General features: G+C 42.7%; 1 protein-coding gene across 3 annotated transcripts in view; it reads left to right on the top strand.

Moving 5' to 3' along the window:
- Positions 1 to 14,138, top strand: part of wac.S (WW domain containing adaptor with coiled-coil S homeolog) — a 38,346-nt gene extending 24,208 nt beyond the window's left edge. For 2 of the 3 annotated variants that reach the window (XM_041567395.1, XM_018269075.2), the window contains exons 9-14: positions 3,158 to 3,280; positions 4,831 to 4,979; positions 7,981 to 8,096; positions 9,260 to 9,443; positions 11,430 to 11,557; positions 12,869 to 14,138. In XM_041567395.1, coding sequence (XP_041423329.1) covers positions 3,158 to 3,280; positions 4,831 to 4,979; positions 7,981 to 8,096; positions 9,260 to 9,443; positions 11,430 to 11,557; positions 12,869 to 12,938 — 770 coding nt within the window. In that variant the 3' untranslated portion in view covers positions 12,939 to 14,138. Of the gene's footprint in view, positions 1 to 3,157; positions 3,281 to 4,830; positions 4,980 to 7,980; positions 8,097 to 9,222; positions 9,444 to 11,429; positions 11,558 to 12,868 lie in introns of those variants that run through there. The other variant, XM_018269076.2, reaches the window with a different exon arrangement.
- The last annotated feature ends 5,202 nt before the right edge of the window (positions 14,139 to 19,340 follow it).

Genomic DNA, 19,340 nt, shown 5'->3' with positions numbered 1-19,340 from the left:
GTGGGCTGTTGTTTCTCCTACTCAATGTAACTGAATGTGTTACAGTGGGACCTGGATTTTACTATTGAGTGCTTTGTTGGGTTAAGGTTTAGCAAAATAATTGTACATCAGTACGTGTTTAACTTTTAGTTTTACTAGAAGGTTTCTGTCTATTCACTGGAATGGAAAATACTTGGCAGTGCGGATTTCAGCTGTACAGGACCTTATACATTTATGGGATCCGTTATCCAAAAAGCTCAGATTACAGAAAGACCGTCTCCCATAGACTCCATTGTATCCAAATAATCCAAATTTTTAAAAATGATTCCCTTTTCTCTGTAGTAATAAAACAGTACCTTGTACTTGATCCCAACTAAGATATAATCCTTATTGGAAGCAGAACCAGCATAATTGGTTCATTTAATGTTTAATTGATTTTCTAGCAGACTTAAAGGAACAGTAACAATAACAAATGAAAGTGTATTAAATTAAAATATAATACACTGTTGCCCTGCACTGGTAGAAACTGGTATGTTTGTGTTGGCAACTCAACTATAGTTTATAATATAAACAAGCTGCTATGTAGTTGTAGGGGTAAGGGCAAGGCCAGACGTGGTGTTTTTACATTGCATTTCTAAAAATGCTGTTGGGCGTAAAAACACAAACTGCACTACCACTGAAACAAATGGGAAAACACACTCTTAGGGATGCACTGAATCCAGGATTCGGTTCAGGATTCTGCCTTTTTCAGTAGGATTCAGCTGAATCCTTCTGCCAGCCTGAACCGAATACAAATTTGCATATGTAATTTAGGGGTGGGGAGGGAAATCACATGACTTTGTCACAAAACAAGGAAGTAAAATTTTTTTCCCCCTCCCACCCCTAATTTGCATATGCAATTATGGGGAACGAGGACAATGAGAAGTGCATGTTGGGAAAAGAAACCCACGTGCTGAAAAACGCATGTTGGCGATTGCGTGTGGTTTCATTGGTGTATTTACGCCCGATGGAGCTTTTTTAAAAATGCCACGTCTGGCCTTGCCCTAAAGCTGGAGAAAAGGCACAAATAAGCCTTGTATTATACAATGTGATTCTACATAGCTTATCTGTTATCTATTTGTCTTGGGCTTGAATGGCTGCCCCCATGCTACACAGCAGCTTGTTTATATAAACTATAGTAGTACTTATCTATTATCTACTGTGTATCCTATGCTTGATTGGCTGCCCCCATGGCTACACAGCAGCTTGTTTATATAAACTATAGTAGTGTTTCTGAAGCAAACAAACCAGATTTACCAGTGCAGAGCAACACTACATTGTTTATTCATTACTTAAAAACACTTGCATTTTTTGATGTTACTGTTCCTTAAAGGTTTCATTGCAGAAAGATCCATTATCCAGAAAGTCCCATACCTGTACTGTGATAAGTGTTTTTGGGTTGCAGAATCCTCACACCTTCCACAGTTCTGTGTTCTCATTTAAGTTATGAGGAATCAATCACAAGCATTTTGACTCCAGCTAAAATATGCCTGACTATAAAATATCACATAGGCCCATTTACTATTGAAAGCAATTTAATATTTTTTATTGCTGGTTTCTCCTACTAACTTTTAATTAGGGATGCACCGAATCCAGGATTCAGTGCGGGATTCGGCCGAATCCTTCTGCCCGTCTGAACCTAATCCTAATTTGCATGTTCAAATTAGAGGCGGGAGGTAAATCATGTGACTTTTTGTCACAAAACAAGGAAGTTAAAAATGTTCCCCCTTCCCACCCCTAATTTGCATATGCAAATTAGAGTTTAGTTCGGTATTCACCCGAATCTTTCACAAAGGGTTCGGCCAATCCAAAATAGTGGATTCGTTGCATCCCTACTTTTAATATTCTGTACTAGATTACAAGCATTACTTGTATTTGATCATTTACAGTGATTTGATGACACTTTTTAAATTAAATTTTAAAGCAGCAGTCAAAACCATTCTGCGCATTTCATTCATGGAACAGGTTAGCCACTATAGTCCCATTACAGACCACGGTCACATATTTGCTTCTGGGGTGCTGGGCATCATGTCTAGTTTTATAGGGTTTGTTCCCCTTTAAATTCATTTTTAGTGTGATGTACAGAGTGATATTCTGAGACAATATGCAATTGGCTTTAATTTTTTATTTGTGGTTTTTGAGTTATTTTGCTTTTTATTCAGCAACTCTCCAGTTGCAATATTAGCAATCTGGTTTCAACCATGCATTGATATGAATAATAGACTGTAAAATGAATAGGATAGGACCGGCATAGACCGATGAATGATAAAAAGTAGCGATAACAAATGTGTAGCCTTATAGCGCATTTGTTTTTAGATGGAGTCAGTGACCCCCATTTGAAAGCTGGAAAGCAGAGGGCATTTATTAAACAAACTATGGAAAATAAATAATGAAGACCAATGGAAAATAAATAATGAAGACCAATTGAAAAGTGGCTTAGAATTGTCCATTCGATAACATACTAAAAGTTCACTTAAAGGTAGGGATGCACTGAATCCAGGATTCGGCCGTATCCTTCTGCCTGGCCGAATCCTAATTCGCATATGCAAATTAGGGGCGGGGAGGGAAATTGTGACTGTCAGAAAACAAGGAAGTAAAAAAATGTTTTCTCCTTCCCACCCCTAATTTGCATATGCAAATTAGGATTTGGTTCGGTATTCGGCCGAATCTTTCACGAAGGGTTCGGCGGAATCCAAAATAGTGAATTTGGTGCATCCCTACTTAAAGGGGAACCACCACTTTAAGGGAATTGCCCCTTGTCTGAGGGTATGGATGGTGGTGTGTTTAATATGTGAGTCAGACTAGGTTGTGGATTGTCAAGTATGGTTGGTTGATGGATTCCACACCTTTTATGGCCTTTCTTCTTTTTATTGTTTTTAATCCATTCCAAGATGCAGATATATATTAAATGAAAATGAGAGATTACCCGTTTAACTAAATCTTTATACAGGATTGCTGTTCTAAAATACTTTATCAAAATGTTTTGTTTAAACAAAAACAATATATCCTTGGTGTTCTATATATTACTGAGATATTGGTATTGGATTAACTCTGTTAATTTCTAATGAATGTGAATGTCACCAGCGTGTGTCCATTTAGTTTTCACCTTCAAACCTATTAACTTGCTTATTGTGGTCAGTCCTTACAGCAGCTGTGACACAGGCCTCTTTGCAGTCCATTCTACACAAGATTCTAACTGCCGGGCCATCCGCTTTCAATATCACCTCTCTGATCTCTCAAGTTGCACAGCTATCAGCGCAAGGTGAGAACTAGACATGCCTTTTTCTATGAGCTTTGCACAAACATGGGCATTTTGACATATTCTCTACTCTTCCCCCAGTTGACAGCTTGTTTTAAGTTTGCAGATAAGGAGGATGCTTTGCAAGGATTCATTTGCGTTACTGCCTTTTTCCTAGCCACACTAAAGGTGGCCATACACGGGACGATAAAATTTGCAGAAAATCGGCAGCTTATTGGCCCGTGTACGGGGCCCTCCGATGGGTTTCCCCGATCAATATCTGCCCGAAAGTTGGGCAACTAGCCACCCCGGGGGCTAGTTGGCCTGGGTGGGGGATACAGGGTTTTTTCAGAACAGGTTGAATTCTCCTTTAAAGAGCCAAAAAGATGTAATCAAGTTTAATGAGCGTTTCCCTTCAACAGTTCGGTGTTGCTTAGTGACTGAAACTGATATTCAGAATAGGCAGTTAATTTACAGCCCAAGTCCTGTTTATTGGGTTCATGTTACATAAACGGGTTTGTGTTGCACCATTTTAGTGAATGTGAATGTTTTACAGACACCTGCCAAAATAATAGGGCTCATTTATAAACACTAGGCAATTTTGCGCCTGGGCAGTAACCTATAGCAACCAATGAAATGCTTGCTTGCATTGTTCAACCTGCAGCTGACTTAATAAGCTAATCACTGATTGGTTGCTATGGATTACTGGCCAGGTGCAAAATTGCCCATTGTTTATAACTGAGCCAGTCCCTGTATCTTCTGTATAAAACGAGCCAGATCAACAATTTGGCTCAACACAGGGACTTTTTTTTTAATGTGAGAACGTGTTGAGAATGGCCACACATTTACAGCTTTTACAAGAAATATCTCACCATGACCCTTTACATTAACTAGGAAGCTATTCTTTATTCCCTCGACACAGACCAGTAAGCTGCCAAATTTGGTTGATCCCTTAAATTATTTGTTTACCTGATTAAGTACAGTGGGGAAACTTGTATAAATCTTTTTTTTTTAACTTGAAAGATTTGCAGGTATAAGACTCTTAAAGGAAAACTTTACCCCCCCCAAACAATGTAGGTCTTTCTAAAAATATATTGCATAAAACAGCTCATGTGTAAAACCCTGCTTCATGTAAATAACCATTTTCATAATAATATACTTTTTTAGTAGTATGTGCCATTGGGTAATCATAAATAGAAAATTGCCATTTAAAAAAAATAAGGGCCGCCCCCTGGGATCGTATGATTCACGGTGCACACAAACATACCAAACAGTTATGTCACATGAGCCAATTAACAGACAGCGTTATGTGTTTTGCTTCCACACTTCTTCCTGTTACAGTCAGAGTTGTAGTATTTCTGGTCAGGTGATCTCTGAGGCAGCACACAGACCATCACGAAATGGTGGCTCAAGGCAAGAGATGTAAAAGGGCAATATTTACTTAAAATATATATACCAGTTTGGTGAGATTTTTTTAATATGCCTCTTTATTTTATGTAAACTATCTGTTGCTTAAATATTAATTTTTTTTTTTGTCCCCTTTAAAACTAAACAAAACCCTTTTTGTTTTTCAGCTGCTCAGTCTAATCAGTCTCCAATGTCTCTGACATCTGATGCCTCATCACCAAGGTCATATGTATCCCCACGAATCAGCACCCCACAGACAAACACCGTTCCTCACAAACCTCTGCTTAACACCCCACCTGTGACATCACAGCCAAAGGTAATGCTTACATTCCTTATAGCAGAAAATATTTTATTCTTGTCCCAGTGTATAAGTCTGTTCTGCTTAGCAGATAGGAAAGATCATTAGCTCGTTGTGATATTGCAAAATATTTCCCTTCAAGGGATGAGCTATTCTACACTGTATAGTGAACTAGGCATTTCATATTTTAGAACTTTATGGCTGAATATCATAACCTATTGCTCCACAGTGGGTGACTAAAGGTGTCCATACACAGGCAGATTTATCCTGCCAATTCGGGTCCTTTAGACCGATTCGGCAGCTTATCTGCATGTGAATGGGGCCCTCTCCAATCAATATCTGGTCAAAAATCTTCCAGGTCTCGATTGGGCAGGCTTGATTATTCTGTCGGATCGATTACCGCATTGACTCACTGATGTGGTCCATCCTGACTTTTGGTATTCCCTTCTTTGCAATACAATTGTTTGACTCTGTAGCCAAATTATCGCATTGGAGCTATATCACCCACCCAAGGTGAGCATAATGGGTTAAAGATTTGCTTCTTTGGCCAAATTTTAATATAAAGCTTTATCTTCAGGCAAAAAATTAAAATAAGCTTCAGCGTACTGAAGTTAGAGACTTTCTAAATACAATCAGTTAAAAATTCTAAATAAACAAGTTTATCTTCACTATCCCTCTCTCAGTATCTGTTTCTCTTCATTCTATCCTCATGCAGCAGTTGGGTGTTCGATGAATGATCCAATATATCTTATAGGGGGGTTTCCTAGCAGATGTATTAGAGCTCACTCAAATAACTGATTCCAGTACACACAAAATCTAACAAAATAACTGCCTTTTGCATGTAGAGAGACATGATGTCTGGTGATTTTAAAGGGGTTGTTCACCTTTAAATTAACTTTTTGTATGATGTAGAGAGGGATAGTCAATTTGCAATTTAATTTTTTTATTATTTGTGGTGTTTGCGTTATTTAGCTTTTTATTCAGCAGCTCTCCAGTTTGCAGTGTCAGCAGTCTGGTTGCTAGGGTCCAAATTACCCTAGCAACCATGCATTGATTTGAATGAGAATGTGGAATATTAATAGGGGAGGGTTGGAACAGAAAGATGAGTAATAAAAAGTAGCAATAACAATAAATGTGTAACTTAAAGGGGACCCGTCACCCAAAAAAAAACATTCCAAATCCTATTTTATCACATTAGTCAAGCAAAATGAACTTTAATTACACTATATAAATTAATTGAATCTTGTTTCCTTCAGTCTGGGAATTCATAATTATAGCAAGCAGGCAGCAGCCATTTTGTGGACAGTTTTATTAAGGCAAGTCTTGCATCATCTCAGAATCTTGTTTGTGCACCAGAATGAGGGACCTGATGTCCATTCCCATGTCCTGGCTACACAATTAATTGGTGAAGAGAACGGCGGAATGTGGGGAGAGCAGTGACATCTAGGAAGTGCTGAATGGAAAGTGAAAGTAATTGTCTGCCCCGCCTCTATGCCACTGGCATAGAGGAGGGGCAGACAATATTTGATTGACAGCTGAAATTTTTAAATGAGCTTACAACAGCTATGAATGCTTTAATAAAAAATAGAAATTGGATTTCATGTTTAATTTGAAAAGGACTTTTATTATACAGATTTTTGTGTCTGGATGACAGGTCCACTTTAAAGGAGAAGGAAACAAAAAAAACGATACTACCTCAAATGTGTTTTCTATCAGGCCCCCTCCTGAAACGCCATGCAAAAAACTCAGAATTTATACCTGCTTCTGTGCACCATCCTTCCTAAGTTTCGCCTTTTTGCACAGTTTGACACCGCCATTTTAATATAGGCGCGTCACTTCCGCCCTGCATATAGTACAGACCTCAGTCAGACAGTGCCGATGCTTGGCTGCAGCTCCCCTCCTCAGCTCCTGCGCTCGCTCACTGACAGAGAGTAAATTAAAACCAGAGCGAGCGCAGGAGCTTCAAAGCTTCCCCTAGGTTCCTGGAAACACGAAGCTGCATAGCTAATAAAGCTCAGATTAATGAGGCGGGGGCAGAGAGGTCAGTGATGACGCACTGCTGTGTCATGTGACCGCATCTTCATCGCTGCACAAGGAAGATAAAACACTCTTGTGCGCATGCGCAGGGCACTGATAGAAGCTATTGCGCATGCGTGTGCCCTAATCATAAGGATTTCTTACAGAAACAAAGGTAAGCTTTCTCATACATGTCTATGCTTTTTCAAAAATCGATTGCAGCTAAAAGATTTAGGGGAAAACCAATGAGGGAATGCTTGCTGGCAACTATATATACTATACATTGTCAACGCTTACAGCTTAAGTTATTTTTTGGCTTTCCTTCTCCTTTAAGAGAGGATTTGTTTTAGAGGGGGTCAATGACCCCTTTTGGAAGCTAGAAAGAGTCAGGAGAAGAAGACAAAAAATTCCTAAACTCTAAATAAAGAAGACCAATTGAAAAGTTGCTTAGAATTAACCATTTTATAACATACTAAAAGTTAACCTGAATGTGAACCACTTTTTTAATAGAGTGAGCTCTAATACATCTTCTACCCAAAAGGAGCCCCCCTATAAGATATATTGGATCTAACTGTCAATGAATATGACACCCAACTGCTGAATGAAGACAGAATGAAGAGAAACAGATGCCGAGAGAGGAATAGTGAATATGAACTTGATAATTTCAGAAATAGTACAGAATTGTTTTCATTGATTGTATTTAGAAAGTTTCTTCTTTCAGTATGCTGAAGCTTATATTGCATTTTAATTTTTGTGATCGTTCCCATTTAGCAGTCAGGCTTCTTTATATTGTAACCCCTGCAGCTTTCAGGGTGTAACTGAAAAATACCTTGCTTCCTAACAATCAAGAACTGATGTTTAATTTTAATTTGCTGTCCTTCATTAACACAGTTTTTGGTTTTAAATTCTATAACTGTAGGACAAAGAATTGGCCCTCCCTAATAAAAGGTGTCATTTCCACATATTAAGTGCAATATATATATTTATAATTGATATTTTGTAGGCCGGTACCAGTTCCAAGCAAGGACCATCTGCGCAGACAGGATCTCAGCAGTCGTCAGCTGCTGACAAATCCCAAGGGCATGAGCCTACATCCCCTCGAAACCTTCAGCGTCAAAGGTAAGATGTGTGTGAAGTTGACTTGGGCTGCTGCAACTAAACACACTCAAGTTAAAGGGGTAGCTCACCTTCAAGTTAACTTTTAATATGTTATAGAATGGCTAGTTCTAAGCAATCTTTCAATTGGTCTTTCAAATGGCGGTCACTGACTCCATCTAAAAACAAATATGTAAGGCTACAAATAATTTATTTTTTATTATTTGGCTTATATTCTCCTATTTGTATTCCAGGATTATTCAAATCAGTGCATGGTAGGGTGATTTAGACCCAAGCAACCAGATTGCTGAAATTGCAAACTAGAGAGCTGCTAAATAACTCAAACCACAAATAATAATAATAAAAAAAATGAAAACCAATTGCAAATTTATTCAGAATATCAGTCTCCACATGGTACCAAAAATTTATTTAAAGGTGAACAATCCCATTTAAAGGGTGTGTTTTGTCTGCTCTACCTAAATTTTTACCTACACACGGGTAGTTTATCTGTTGAATGCAAATATAGTCGAAGTTCGACTGGGGGGGGGGTTAATCATAAAACAAAATCGAATATCAAAATCTCTAATTTTAACGACTTGAAAAACTCGAAGCAAATTCGACTAAACTCGGCTCGTTTTTTTTCTCTGAAAAAAGCTAAAATTTAAGGAAGGCTACTAACATGTCCAAATTGGTCCCTGTACCTCTCCCATTGCCTTATAAGTGAACTCAGCGAGGTGGCGAATAGTCAAAATCGAGCTCTTAAAGGCCCAGAGTGTGATAAATCTAGAAATTCTAATTGAAACGAGTTTGGATAATTAACAGTTTGAATTAGAACATTTTGACCATAAACAAAATTCCAATTTTTAATTTGACCCTTAATAAAGTTGTCCCTTAAAGGAGAAACAAACCCATAACATAAAAAACCCCTACCCTTTGTAGACCCTCCGCCCGAGCAACTAGTAGTGAGATATCTGCAACTTTCAAAATAGGCATGCGCTTGCCAAACAATCATTAGATTCAAGTTAGAGTCCCAAATTTGGACAGGGGGTGTGAAGTTCGATTTAGTATTTCTTAAGCTGTTTGATAAACATGTTGTGACTGCTGGCTGGGGACATTTCCATATCCAAGGTAACCCTTTGTTTTCTCCCAGAATGCTGAGTGTGCAATTTTTTCCTCCCAAATTGTAGTAGTCAGAGAAGCCCTTCTCCTGCTCCAAATCACAACTCCAGCACTTGTGCATCAAGTGCATCTGCACCACAGAACTCATCTGCACGATCTTCGTGTTCGTTGACACCTACACTAGCTGCCTACTTCAATGAAAACCTTGTAAAGCATGTCCAAGGCTGGCCCGCTGATCATGCAGAGAAGCAGGTAAACACATTTTGTTCTGCTCCGTGACTTCATTAGTTATCAGTGCCTTGATTGTATGCATTCCTCCTGTAGTGTGTTATTCTACAGATCTTGGCGCAGCTTTTACCTCTTAGTTCTAACCATCAAAACTCAAGTGCACAGAAACCAGAATGAGTTATAGCGAACCATAAGCAATAATATTTTGGTTTTTTCTGTCATTTTGCATCTGATACTGCCAGCTGTATGGCATCTTTGGATTAATGAAATCAAATTCATAAATCTTAAAGGGATTCTATCATTATTTTTAAGATGTAGTTTTTATTTCTAAATTACATTGTTTACTGCAAATAATTCACTCTACAAAATATCATTCCTGAACCACAAGTGTATTTTTTTAGTTGTAATATTGGTGTGTAGGTGCATCTCAGATCATTTTGCCTGGTCATGTGCTTTCAGAAAGAGCCAGCACTTTAGGATGGAACTGCTTTCTGGCAGGCTGTTGTTTCTCTTACTCAATGTAACTGAATGTGTTGCAGTGGGACCTGGATTTTACTATTGAGTGCTGTTCTTAGATCTACCAGGCAGCTGTTATCTTGTGTTAGGGAGCTCCTACCTGGTTACCTTCCCATTGTTCTGTTGTTAGGCTGCTGGGGGGAAAGGGAGGGGGATGATATCACTCCAACTTGCTGTAAAGAGTGACTGAAGTTTATCAGAGCACAAGTCACATGACTGGGGGCAGCTGGGAAACTGACAATATGTCTAGCCCATGTCAGATTTCAAAATTAAATATAAATAAATCTGTTTGCTCTTTTGAGAAACTGATTTCAATGCAGAAGTCTGCTGGAGCAGCACTATTAACTGATGCTTTTTTCCCCATGACCGTATCCCTTTAATGCAGTACCCTCATATAAAGTAGTACATGACCACTAAAGTTCTCCCCACACTGCAGCCAGCCAGGTTGTTCAGTTTTACAGAATAAACCATACAGAACCGTCCGATGTTGTGAGATATCCCAACTGATATCCGTGAAGTCAGCCATTCCATGTTTAAAGGACCAGTAACATCAAAATTGTTTTTTTAAAAAAATTGTTAGTATATAAAGAAAAATAAACACCAAGACAAATTAAACTTTTAAATTGCATAGCCTTTATTCTGAAATAATTTACCGAAACTCCACTTCACCTCCACTTCAAAAAAGGCGACAGGGCGACCATCCATCCTTCAGTTCTCGATTTCTCCTCCCTGGCTATTCTACTGAAAGAGTCTGCAGCGCTTCCCTATTCCCAACAGCAGGTACTGGAAAAGCCAGATCAGTGGGGTGTGCATGCCACTTGCTCCCCATCGCTGTGCCCATCTGAGTGTGCCTGGGGCTAGCAGTGCCCGCTGCTGAAGTAAAACCCAATTACAAATGGTCTCAGAATCACTCTCTACATCATATTAAATGTTAATTTAAAAGTGAACAACCCCTTTAAAAGCACTATTATAATTGCCAGCTAGCGTGTAGTGTTACTGTAAAGGTATTGGACCTGTTATCCAGAATGCTTGGGACCTGGGGTTTCCGGATAACGGATCTTTCCTTAATTTTCATACCTTAAGTCTGCTATAAAAATCATATAAACATTTAATAAACCCAATAGGCTGGTTTTGCTTCCAATAAGGATTACTTATATATTTGTTTATATCATGTACAAGGTACTATTTTATTATTACATAGAAGAAGGAAATCATTTTTGAAAAATTTGGATAAAATTGAGTCTATGGGAGATAGCCTTTCAGTAATTGTGGGGCTTTCTGGATAACTGGTTTCCGGATAATGGGTCCTATACCTGTACTACGTTGTATATGTTAATGAATGACATAAAATGCATTTTCTTATTGGATCAGGTTCTGTGTTGGAACCTCTGTGCTTTGTAAAGTACAATGTTTCTGCCTGGGCAGATTAATTCATTCTGTTATTTTGCGGCAGCCCTTCCATTGTATTCAAAAAATACCCTGTTCTTGTTCTAGGCATCAAGATTACGGGAAGAAGCCCACAACATGGGAAGCATACATATGTCTGAAGTTTGTACAGAGTTGAAAAATTTAAGGTCTTTAGTTCGAGTTTGTGAAATTCAAGCAACTTTGCGTGAGCAAAGGTCAGTGGGAATTTATTCTTAGTAATCAGGGTGTATTAGAGGGGAACTATTGCGAAAATGAATATAAGCTTCAGCATACTGAAATAAAAAACGAAATCTAATCAATTAAAAATTCTGTATAATTTCTGAAAAAATCACGTTTATGTTCACTATTCCTTTCTCAGCATCTGTTTCTCTTTATTCTGTCCTCATGCAGGAGTTGGGTGTCAGGTAATCATTGACAGATTCAATATATCTTATAAGGGGATTTCATTTTGCCTAGAACAGGGGTGCCCAGACTTTGTTACACTGGGATCTACTCTCGACGCCTGGCCCCCATCAGGAGATCTACCTTGATAATGTGCAGCGACATTTTTATGACCACGCCTATTTTTGTGGCCACACTCCCTAATTACCATGTTCATTTTACAAAATTTGGCAGGTTATGAAAGTTTGAACACACTCCCTTCCCCTCCATGCATGCTGCTCTCGGTTCTCAGCCCTCCCTCCCTTCCGTGTCCCTGCCTGCAGCCTGTCCTCCCTCCCCACATGTGTCCTTCCCCTCCGTGCCTGCAGCCAGCCCTCTCTCTCCTTCCCTCCGTGCTGTGCTGCTCTCCGTTTCCCTCAGTGCTGTGCTGCTCTCCCTTCCCTCCGTGCTGTGCTTTCATACAGAGGGCATTGTCTGGAGCGGATTGTTCTGCTCTCTCCCGCATCGGTAAAATAAAGATGGCGACTGGGCTGCATTAAGGATTCGGCCTGAAGTCTCATCTCGCGAGACTTCTGACATCACGACCAGGAAGTGCCATTTAAACCTTCGTGCAGGTCATGATCTACCAGGAAAATGACGGGGATCGACTGGTATACTGCAATCGACGTCCTGGGCACCACTGGCCTAGAAGATGTATTAGAGCTCACTCTATTGCTCACTCTATTAAAATCACCAGACACCATGTCTTTCTACATGCATGATTTGTGCAAAAGGCTGTTATTTTGTTAGATTTTGTTTGTACTGGAATCAGTTTTTTGAGTGATCTCAAATACATCTGCTAGGAAAGGGAGCCCCACCTATAAGATATATTGGATCATTCATCTGACACCCAACTGCTGCATGAAGAGAGTGAAGAGAAACAGATGCTGAGAGAGGGACTTGATTTTTTCTGTAACAATGCAGAATTTTTAATTGATTGTATTTAGAAAGTGTCTTTAGTATGAGGAAGCTTATATTACATTTCCATTTTCACGATAGTTCCACTTTAAAGCAACATGCTGGGGTGCATGTTTTTATATTATATATAATCCATGATCTGTCTTATTCCTTGTCTTCTGTTTCAGGATACTGTTCTTGAGACAACAAATCAAAGAACTTGAAAAACTGAAAAACCAGAATTCCTTTATGGTGTGAACCTGACTTGCACAAGGTTTTAGAACTGTAAAACTTAAGAGCCCAGTCGTAAGATTTATGGAGTGCTCACGCGCAAGCTTTGGACCGCCGAGCCGGACTGTGGACTCTTCATCGGAAGTGGGGACTGGAGGAAGTCCATTCAAGGGAGGCAAATACAAGATTTGTAAAAAAACAAACAAAAAAACCCCCCCTTGAAATGTAGATTTCTTGTAGATGTAACCTTCGCGTTGTAAATAAGTTTTGTAGATCGAAGCCATGGGAAGCCCACGTGTATCAGAGCTTTGACATCCAAAACTAATCAATGCTGAGGTGGTTAAATGCCTGAGCCTTTTTTTTTTTTCTTCAATGTACGCAGTGTCTGCAAATGTAGCTGTTTTTCTGTTAATTTATCATTCAGAAATCCTCGCTTTTCCACAAATTAGATGCCAGCAATGTATCCATGTCTGAGATCTCGGAACAGTCAGGGCAGTGTACAAATAAAAAAAACTAGGGATGCACCGAATCCACTATTTTGGATTCGGCCGAACCCCCCCGAATCCTTCACGAAAGATTCGTCTAAATCCGAATCCTACGGATGGGATGGGGAAAACATTTTTTATTTCCTTGTTTTGTGACAAATAGTCACTTGATTTCCCTCCCTGGCTTAGGATTCGGTTTCAGTTCGGCCGAATCCTGCTGAAAAAGGTCGAATCCCGAACCGAATCCTGGATGGTACATCCCTAAAAAAAAAAAATGTTCTCATCTGATCCACCACAGCCTTGTTTAAGAGCAGTACTTTCGTTATGTTATTTTTATTTTTTGCAAAGAAATATAATCCTGTAATTGTTCCTCCCCAAGTTCTAGACTCAGTATTTTTTTTTTTCGCCCCCATGCATCTAATTTCCTCGTTTATGGCACTTTTTTTCCTATTCTCTTTTTCATTCCTGTGTACAGTAGCTTCTATTGCAGTGATTGAGCGAAAGCCACTCGTTTGTATAAATTATTGAAAAGCATTTCCACTTGCACCCTATAAGGATCTACTTGCAGCAGTTGAGCATGTATCATTTGCTCAGTCATAAAATACTGGGGGAAAAAAAAAACGGTAAAAAAAAAACCCCTAGCCCAAATAAGATATACATAATATGGTTGCGTGGGGGAACAGAGGAAAGCAAGCTAGTCAGATGTGAATTGTATCTGTTGTAATAAACATGTTAAAAGAGATCGGCCTATTTACTTCCTTCCTGTGTAAGAAACGAAATTACGAATCCGTGCTTTTTATTGCAACTGCCCAAGACTGTGCGATCAGTTTTTTACAGTCCAGTTTCCAACCTGTTCTTGGTGTGTCCCCAGCAGCTGTGTAATGACTTATCTGTCTTGTTGGGTGTCCTCTCTTTTTATTTTATTATAATACTGTTTGTGCCTACTGTTGCAGTCTGCCGTCGATTACTGTTTTTAGCCATCTCCAACCACTCACGTTTGTCTACAGATAGTGGAAAGTCTCGGCTTTGTATATTGTTTTCTTAAAATATACAAATAAAACAGAAAAAAAGTCTTCTGTTGATACTAAAAGCTTTTTACATTTTCTTTTTCAAGGTCATTGTTAAAGGGTCAGCTTGCTTTAAGGGTTAGGACAAACGGGGAGATTAGAAAACTTAGTTTCCCAAAGTTTCATCACGAGGGAACTTCGGAAAACGAAGCGTCACGTGTGAATTGCTGCAGGTGTTTTTCATTTTAGCCGGCGGAAGGGCAGGGGAAAGGCAGTTCAGGGAGATTGTCGGCCTGAAGAAGAGGCGATTTGTCGCTGGGACAACTAATCTTTCCGAATCTGCTCCTGTGGACTGACCCTAAGGGTAAGGACACACGGGCAGATACGGGGAGATTAGTCGCCCAGGCTGCAAAATCTCCTCTTTGGGGCGACTAATCTCCCTGAACTGCCTTACCCTACCTTCCCACCGGCTATAATTAAAACCGCCAGCGCAATTGCAGCTCTTCGTTTTCCGATGTTGCCTCACAAGGAAACTTCGGGGCGACTTCAGAAAATAAAGCGCCACAAGTGCCATCCCGCCGGCAGGAAGGCAGTTCGGCCCCGAAGAAGAGGCGATTTGTCGCCGGGGTGACTAATCTCCATGTGTCCTTACCCTTAGATGGGGGTATCCATACAACATACAGTCGCAACTTAATTTTTCTCAAAGTCAGCTTGGGGGACACAGGGACAATGGGGTATAGCTAGTACCATTAGGAGGCAGGACACAACTACAAAAAAGACAACTGGCTCCTCCCCCACTGGCTATACCCCCAGCAGGCTGGAGAAGAGCCCAGTTTTAGTTGTGTCCTCAGGAGGTTAGGACAGAAGAATTTTTTATTTTATGCTTATTGTCTTTTAGTCAGCCTTGCTGACACCAGGGGGTTGCTTGAACCTTTACACTGCGTAAAGTACCTCATTGGCACCTTCCAACGTGGGATCTGTCTCTGGGGTCACAGGTGTTTTGCACAGACCACTCAGCCATTTCCTCTCCTCCCTTTACAGGAGGAGACCAGGCTGGCCGGCAGACAGAACTGGGAGAGCGGTCTACAGGACAGGTAAGTCCCAGTGGGCTCCCTCTCCCCCTTCCCTTCTCCCTCCCCTAGCTATGGAGGGCAGATTGGATTCCCTTCACCCCCCTAACAAGCTCATTGGAGAGGTAAGGGGAGGGGTTTTTTCCCGCGCTGTGTTTCCCCTACATCCCTGGGGGCAGCCACAGCGAGCAGGGAGGCACTCCCTGATATAAGCGCAGGGGCCTCCTACACACGCGGTTCCAGTCGCGGCCCCTAAACACAGGGGACTCGCCAGCCGCAGAGAGCTCTCTCTCTCTCTGCCGCTCAGACGCGGTTGGATGCGCTCCGTAGGCGCAGTTTCCGGACGCCATTTTGGTATTGCGGAAGTATATTTCCGCGCTCCCTGGCCTCTCGCGTGATCTTGAGCGCGCCCTTCACACTCGCGGCCGCCATTTTGGATCGCGCACACGGGACTAGCCACGCACAGACGCTGCTCCCAGACTACCATTCTCTGGCAGCAGAGACACAAGGCACCACTGCAGAATTGACAACTCGATTCTCTCCTACTGCTAAGCTAAGTGTCAGGCTATATTCTACTGGGTTATTCTCCCAGGTATTTTATATATTTTTCCAATATGTCTGATGGACCCAGTGCCAACCTCTTCTCTAGGGGGGCAACCACAGCCCTGGTCACTTTTCTGTCCTGTGCCAAATGCCGCAAACATTTGCCCACAGGGCACAAATCAGCCCTATGCAACCAGTGCTCTCCACAGCAGGTTTCTGAATCCTCACCACCTTCTCCACCTCTGGTGAATCAGGCTGCCCAGGGGGATCCCTTGGCATCCAGTCCTGAAGCCTCCCCACGCCGAGTACAGGCAGCACCTGAGTGGGCGGCCCAATTGGCCACAGGCATTCCAAAACTAGCACAGTCTCTAGACAAATTGCTCTCTCGCCTTGACAGTCATAAACCTAGACCCTCCAAACGCAGGGCCCCCTCCCCGTCAGATGAAGATAGCGATTCTCCACCGAGGATTTTTTCACCTCCTGATTCTGGGGATGAACAGGATCATTCAGACGGGGAATGTTTTTCTGATTCGGACCACGATGATCCTAAAACCTCTTCTGACACCGTGGACTCCCTTATCTCCTCGGTACTAGAAACCCTCCACCTCCAGGAACCGGAGGTCCGTGCGGAGTCTTCCAAGTCTCTCTTCAAGCGACGCAACAAGACTTCACCGATGTTTCCTTCCCACAACCAGCTTGAACAAATTATCCAACAAGAGTGGGACACACCCGAGAGACGTTTTCAAACAAACCGTCGTTTCCTGAAGTTGTATCCTTTTCCACCTGATCTTACTGAAAAATGGGCTGCTCCTCCATCCGTGGACGCCCCAGTATCCCGCCTCTCTAAGAACACGGCCTTACCAGTCCCTGACGCGTCCTCCTTCAAGGACTCTATGGACAAAAAGTTAGAGAGTTTACTACGCTCATCATTCGCAGCTTCCGGATCCTCGCTGAGACCGGTCCTAGCGACGGCATGGGTTAGCCGAGCTGTTCAATCCTGGTCTGACACTCTTATCACCGCCATTTCAGACGGAGCACCACGGCACGAACTCTCACAGCTGGCATCTCAAATCAAGGAAGCCAATGACTACATGTGTGAAGCCTCGCTTGACGCCACTCAAGCTATCAGCAGAGCCTCCGCTCTCTCGGTGGCAGCCCGCAGATCCTTATGGATGAAACTATGGTCAGCGGATCTATCCTCTAAGAAGTCCCTGACCTCCATCCCGTTCAAAGGGAAGCTCCTCTTCGGACCTGATCTTGACAAGATCATTAGTCAAGCTACCGGGGGCAAAAGCACTCTTCTCCCCCAACCCAAGGCACGTCCCTCCTTTCGGAAGAACAGGTTTTTTCGTGGCTCTCAGACCAAGAGCGCGAGATCCTCTCCTCCAAGACAGTCCTTTGCAAACAAGGGGCGTTTCGCCAACAAACATCGAACTCCCTGGCAGAACCGAAAGCACTCCTCCAAGCCCACCGACAAGACTACTTCGGCATGACGCCGTACTCCCCGCCCCGAACTTTATAGGGGGGAGATTGTCCCACTTTGCAAACACGTGGGTATCTCTTGTTCAGGACTCCTGGATTCACGAGGTGGTTACTCGAGGCTACCATCTAGAGTTTTCATCTATCCCACCTCACCGATTCTTCGTGTCAAGACTTCCTCAAGAACCAGGCAAGCGTGCAGCCTTTCAGAGGGCCATCTCCAACCTTCTCCTAGCAGGAGTGGTTACTCCCGTCCCCCCGGACGAACACTTCAGGGGCTACTATTCAAACCTGTTCATAGTCCCCAAAAAGGACGGCTCAGTCCGGCCGATCCTAGACCTAAAAAAACTGAACAAGCTCATTCGTCCAAGGAAATTCAAAATGGAATCCCTCCGGTCTGTCATTGCAGCGATGTCTCCAGGGCAATTCCTCATGTCTCTCGACATAAAGGACGCTTACCTTCATGTTCCCATTTTCCTTCCTCATCAGAGATTCTTGCGCTTTGCCTTCCAAAACTTCCACTACCAATTCACAAGTTTACCGTTCGGACTCACGTCAGCTCCCCGGGTCTTCACGAAGATCATGGCGGCTGCCACTGCACTGATCCGCAACGAGGGGGTCTCGATCACCCCGTACCTGGACGACCTTTTGATCAAAGCGCCTTCCCCCCAGGAGGCCCAGCGGTCACTCCAGGTCTCCATGGAGAAGCTTCGGGAATTAGGTTGGGTTCTCAACCTTCACAAATCCTCCCTAATCCCCAGTCAATCCATGAACTTTCTGGGCATGAACTTCAACACTCTGACTCAGAGGATCTCCCTCCCTCAGGAGAAGATTGTTCATCTCCAAGCATTGGTTCGGTCACTGCTGCAGAAGCCTCAGCATCCTGTCAGGTTCTGCATGAAGGTGCTGGGTGTCATGGTTTCCACAATAGAAGCGGTCCCCTTCGCCCAATTTCATCTCCGGGAGCTCCAGTGGAACATCCTCAGCACCTGGAAACGGAAGTCCTTACTGCAAGAGTTAGTCCTCTCTCCTCAAACTCGGACGTCCCTTCTGTGGTGGCTCAACTCCACTCACCTCTCAAAGGGAAAGCGCCTCGGGGACCCCAGTTGGCGCATTCTCACGACCGACGCAAGCCTCTTCGGCTGGGGAGCGGTGCTCGAAGGCAGGTCGGCCCAAGGGCAGTGGAACCTCACCGAAAAGAAGTTGCAGATCAATCTGCTCGAGATCCGCGCAATTCGGCTAGGCCTCATCCATTGGCAGCAAGACCTCACGGGCCAGGCGGTGAAAATACAGTCGGACAACTCCACGGCGGTGGCCTACATCAACCACCAAGGCGGCACAAGGAGCAGGGCGGCTCTAAGCGAGATAAAAATCATATTCCAGTGGGCCGAGGCTCACAGCGTACAGCTGTCCGCCATCTTCATACCGGGACTACTGAACTGGGAAGCCGACTTCCTAAGCAGGCAATCCCTGGATCCAGGCGAGTGGACACTAAAGGACGAAGTATTTCAAGAGATAACTTCAAGATGGGGTATTCCAGAGGTGGACCTCATGGCGACCAGGCACAACAGAAAGGTGCCACACTTCCTAGCTCGTTACAGAGACCCACTAGCCCTAAACGTGGATGCTCTGACAGCCGACTGGCCCTTCCAGCTGGCGTATGCCTTTCCGCCCACTCCGCTAATCCCCAGGACGATCAGAAAGCTCCAGCGGGAACGGTCCACCCTCATCCTCATAGCACCGAGGTGGCCTCGACGAGCTTGGTTCACGGACCTTCTCAACCTCTCCGTCGCAGAACCGTGGCCTCTGCCTCCTCTTCCAGACCTTCTCACTCAGGGTCCGATT

Source organism: Xenopus laevis, chromosome 6S, assembly GCF_017654675.1.
Source record: "Xenopus laevis strain J_2021 chromosome 6S, Xenopus_laevis_v10.1, whole genome shotgun sequence".
NCBI lineage: Eukaryota > Metazoa > Chordata > Amphibia > Anura > Pipidae > Xenopus > Xenopus laevis.
The sequence above is the reverse complement of the archived record's forward strand: the minus strand, read 5'-3'. Positions and strand labels throughout refer to the sequence as shown.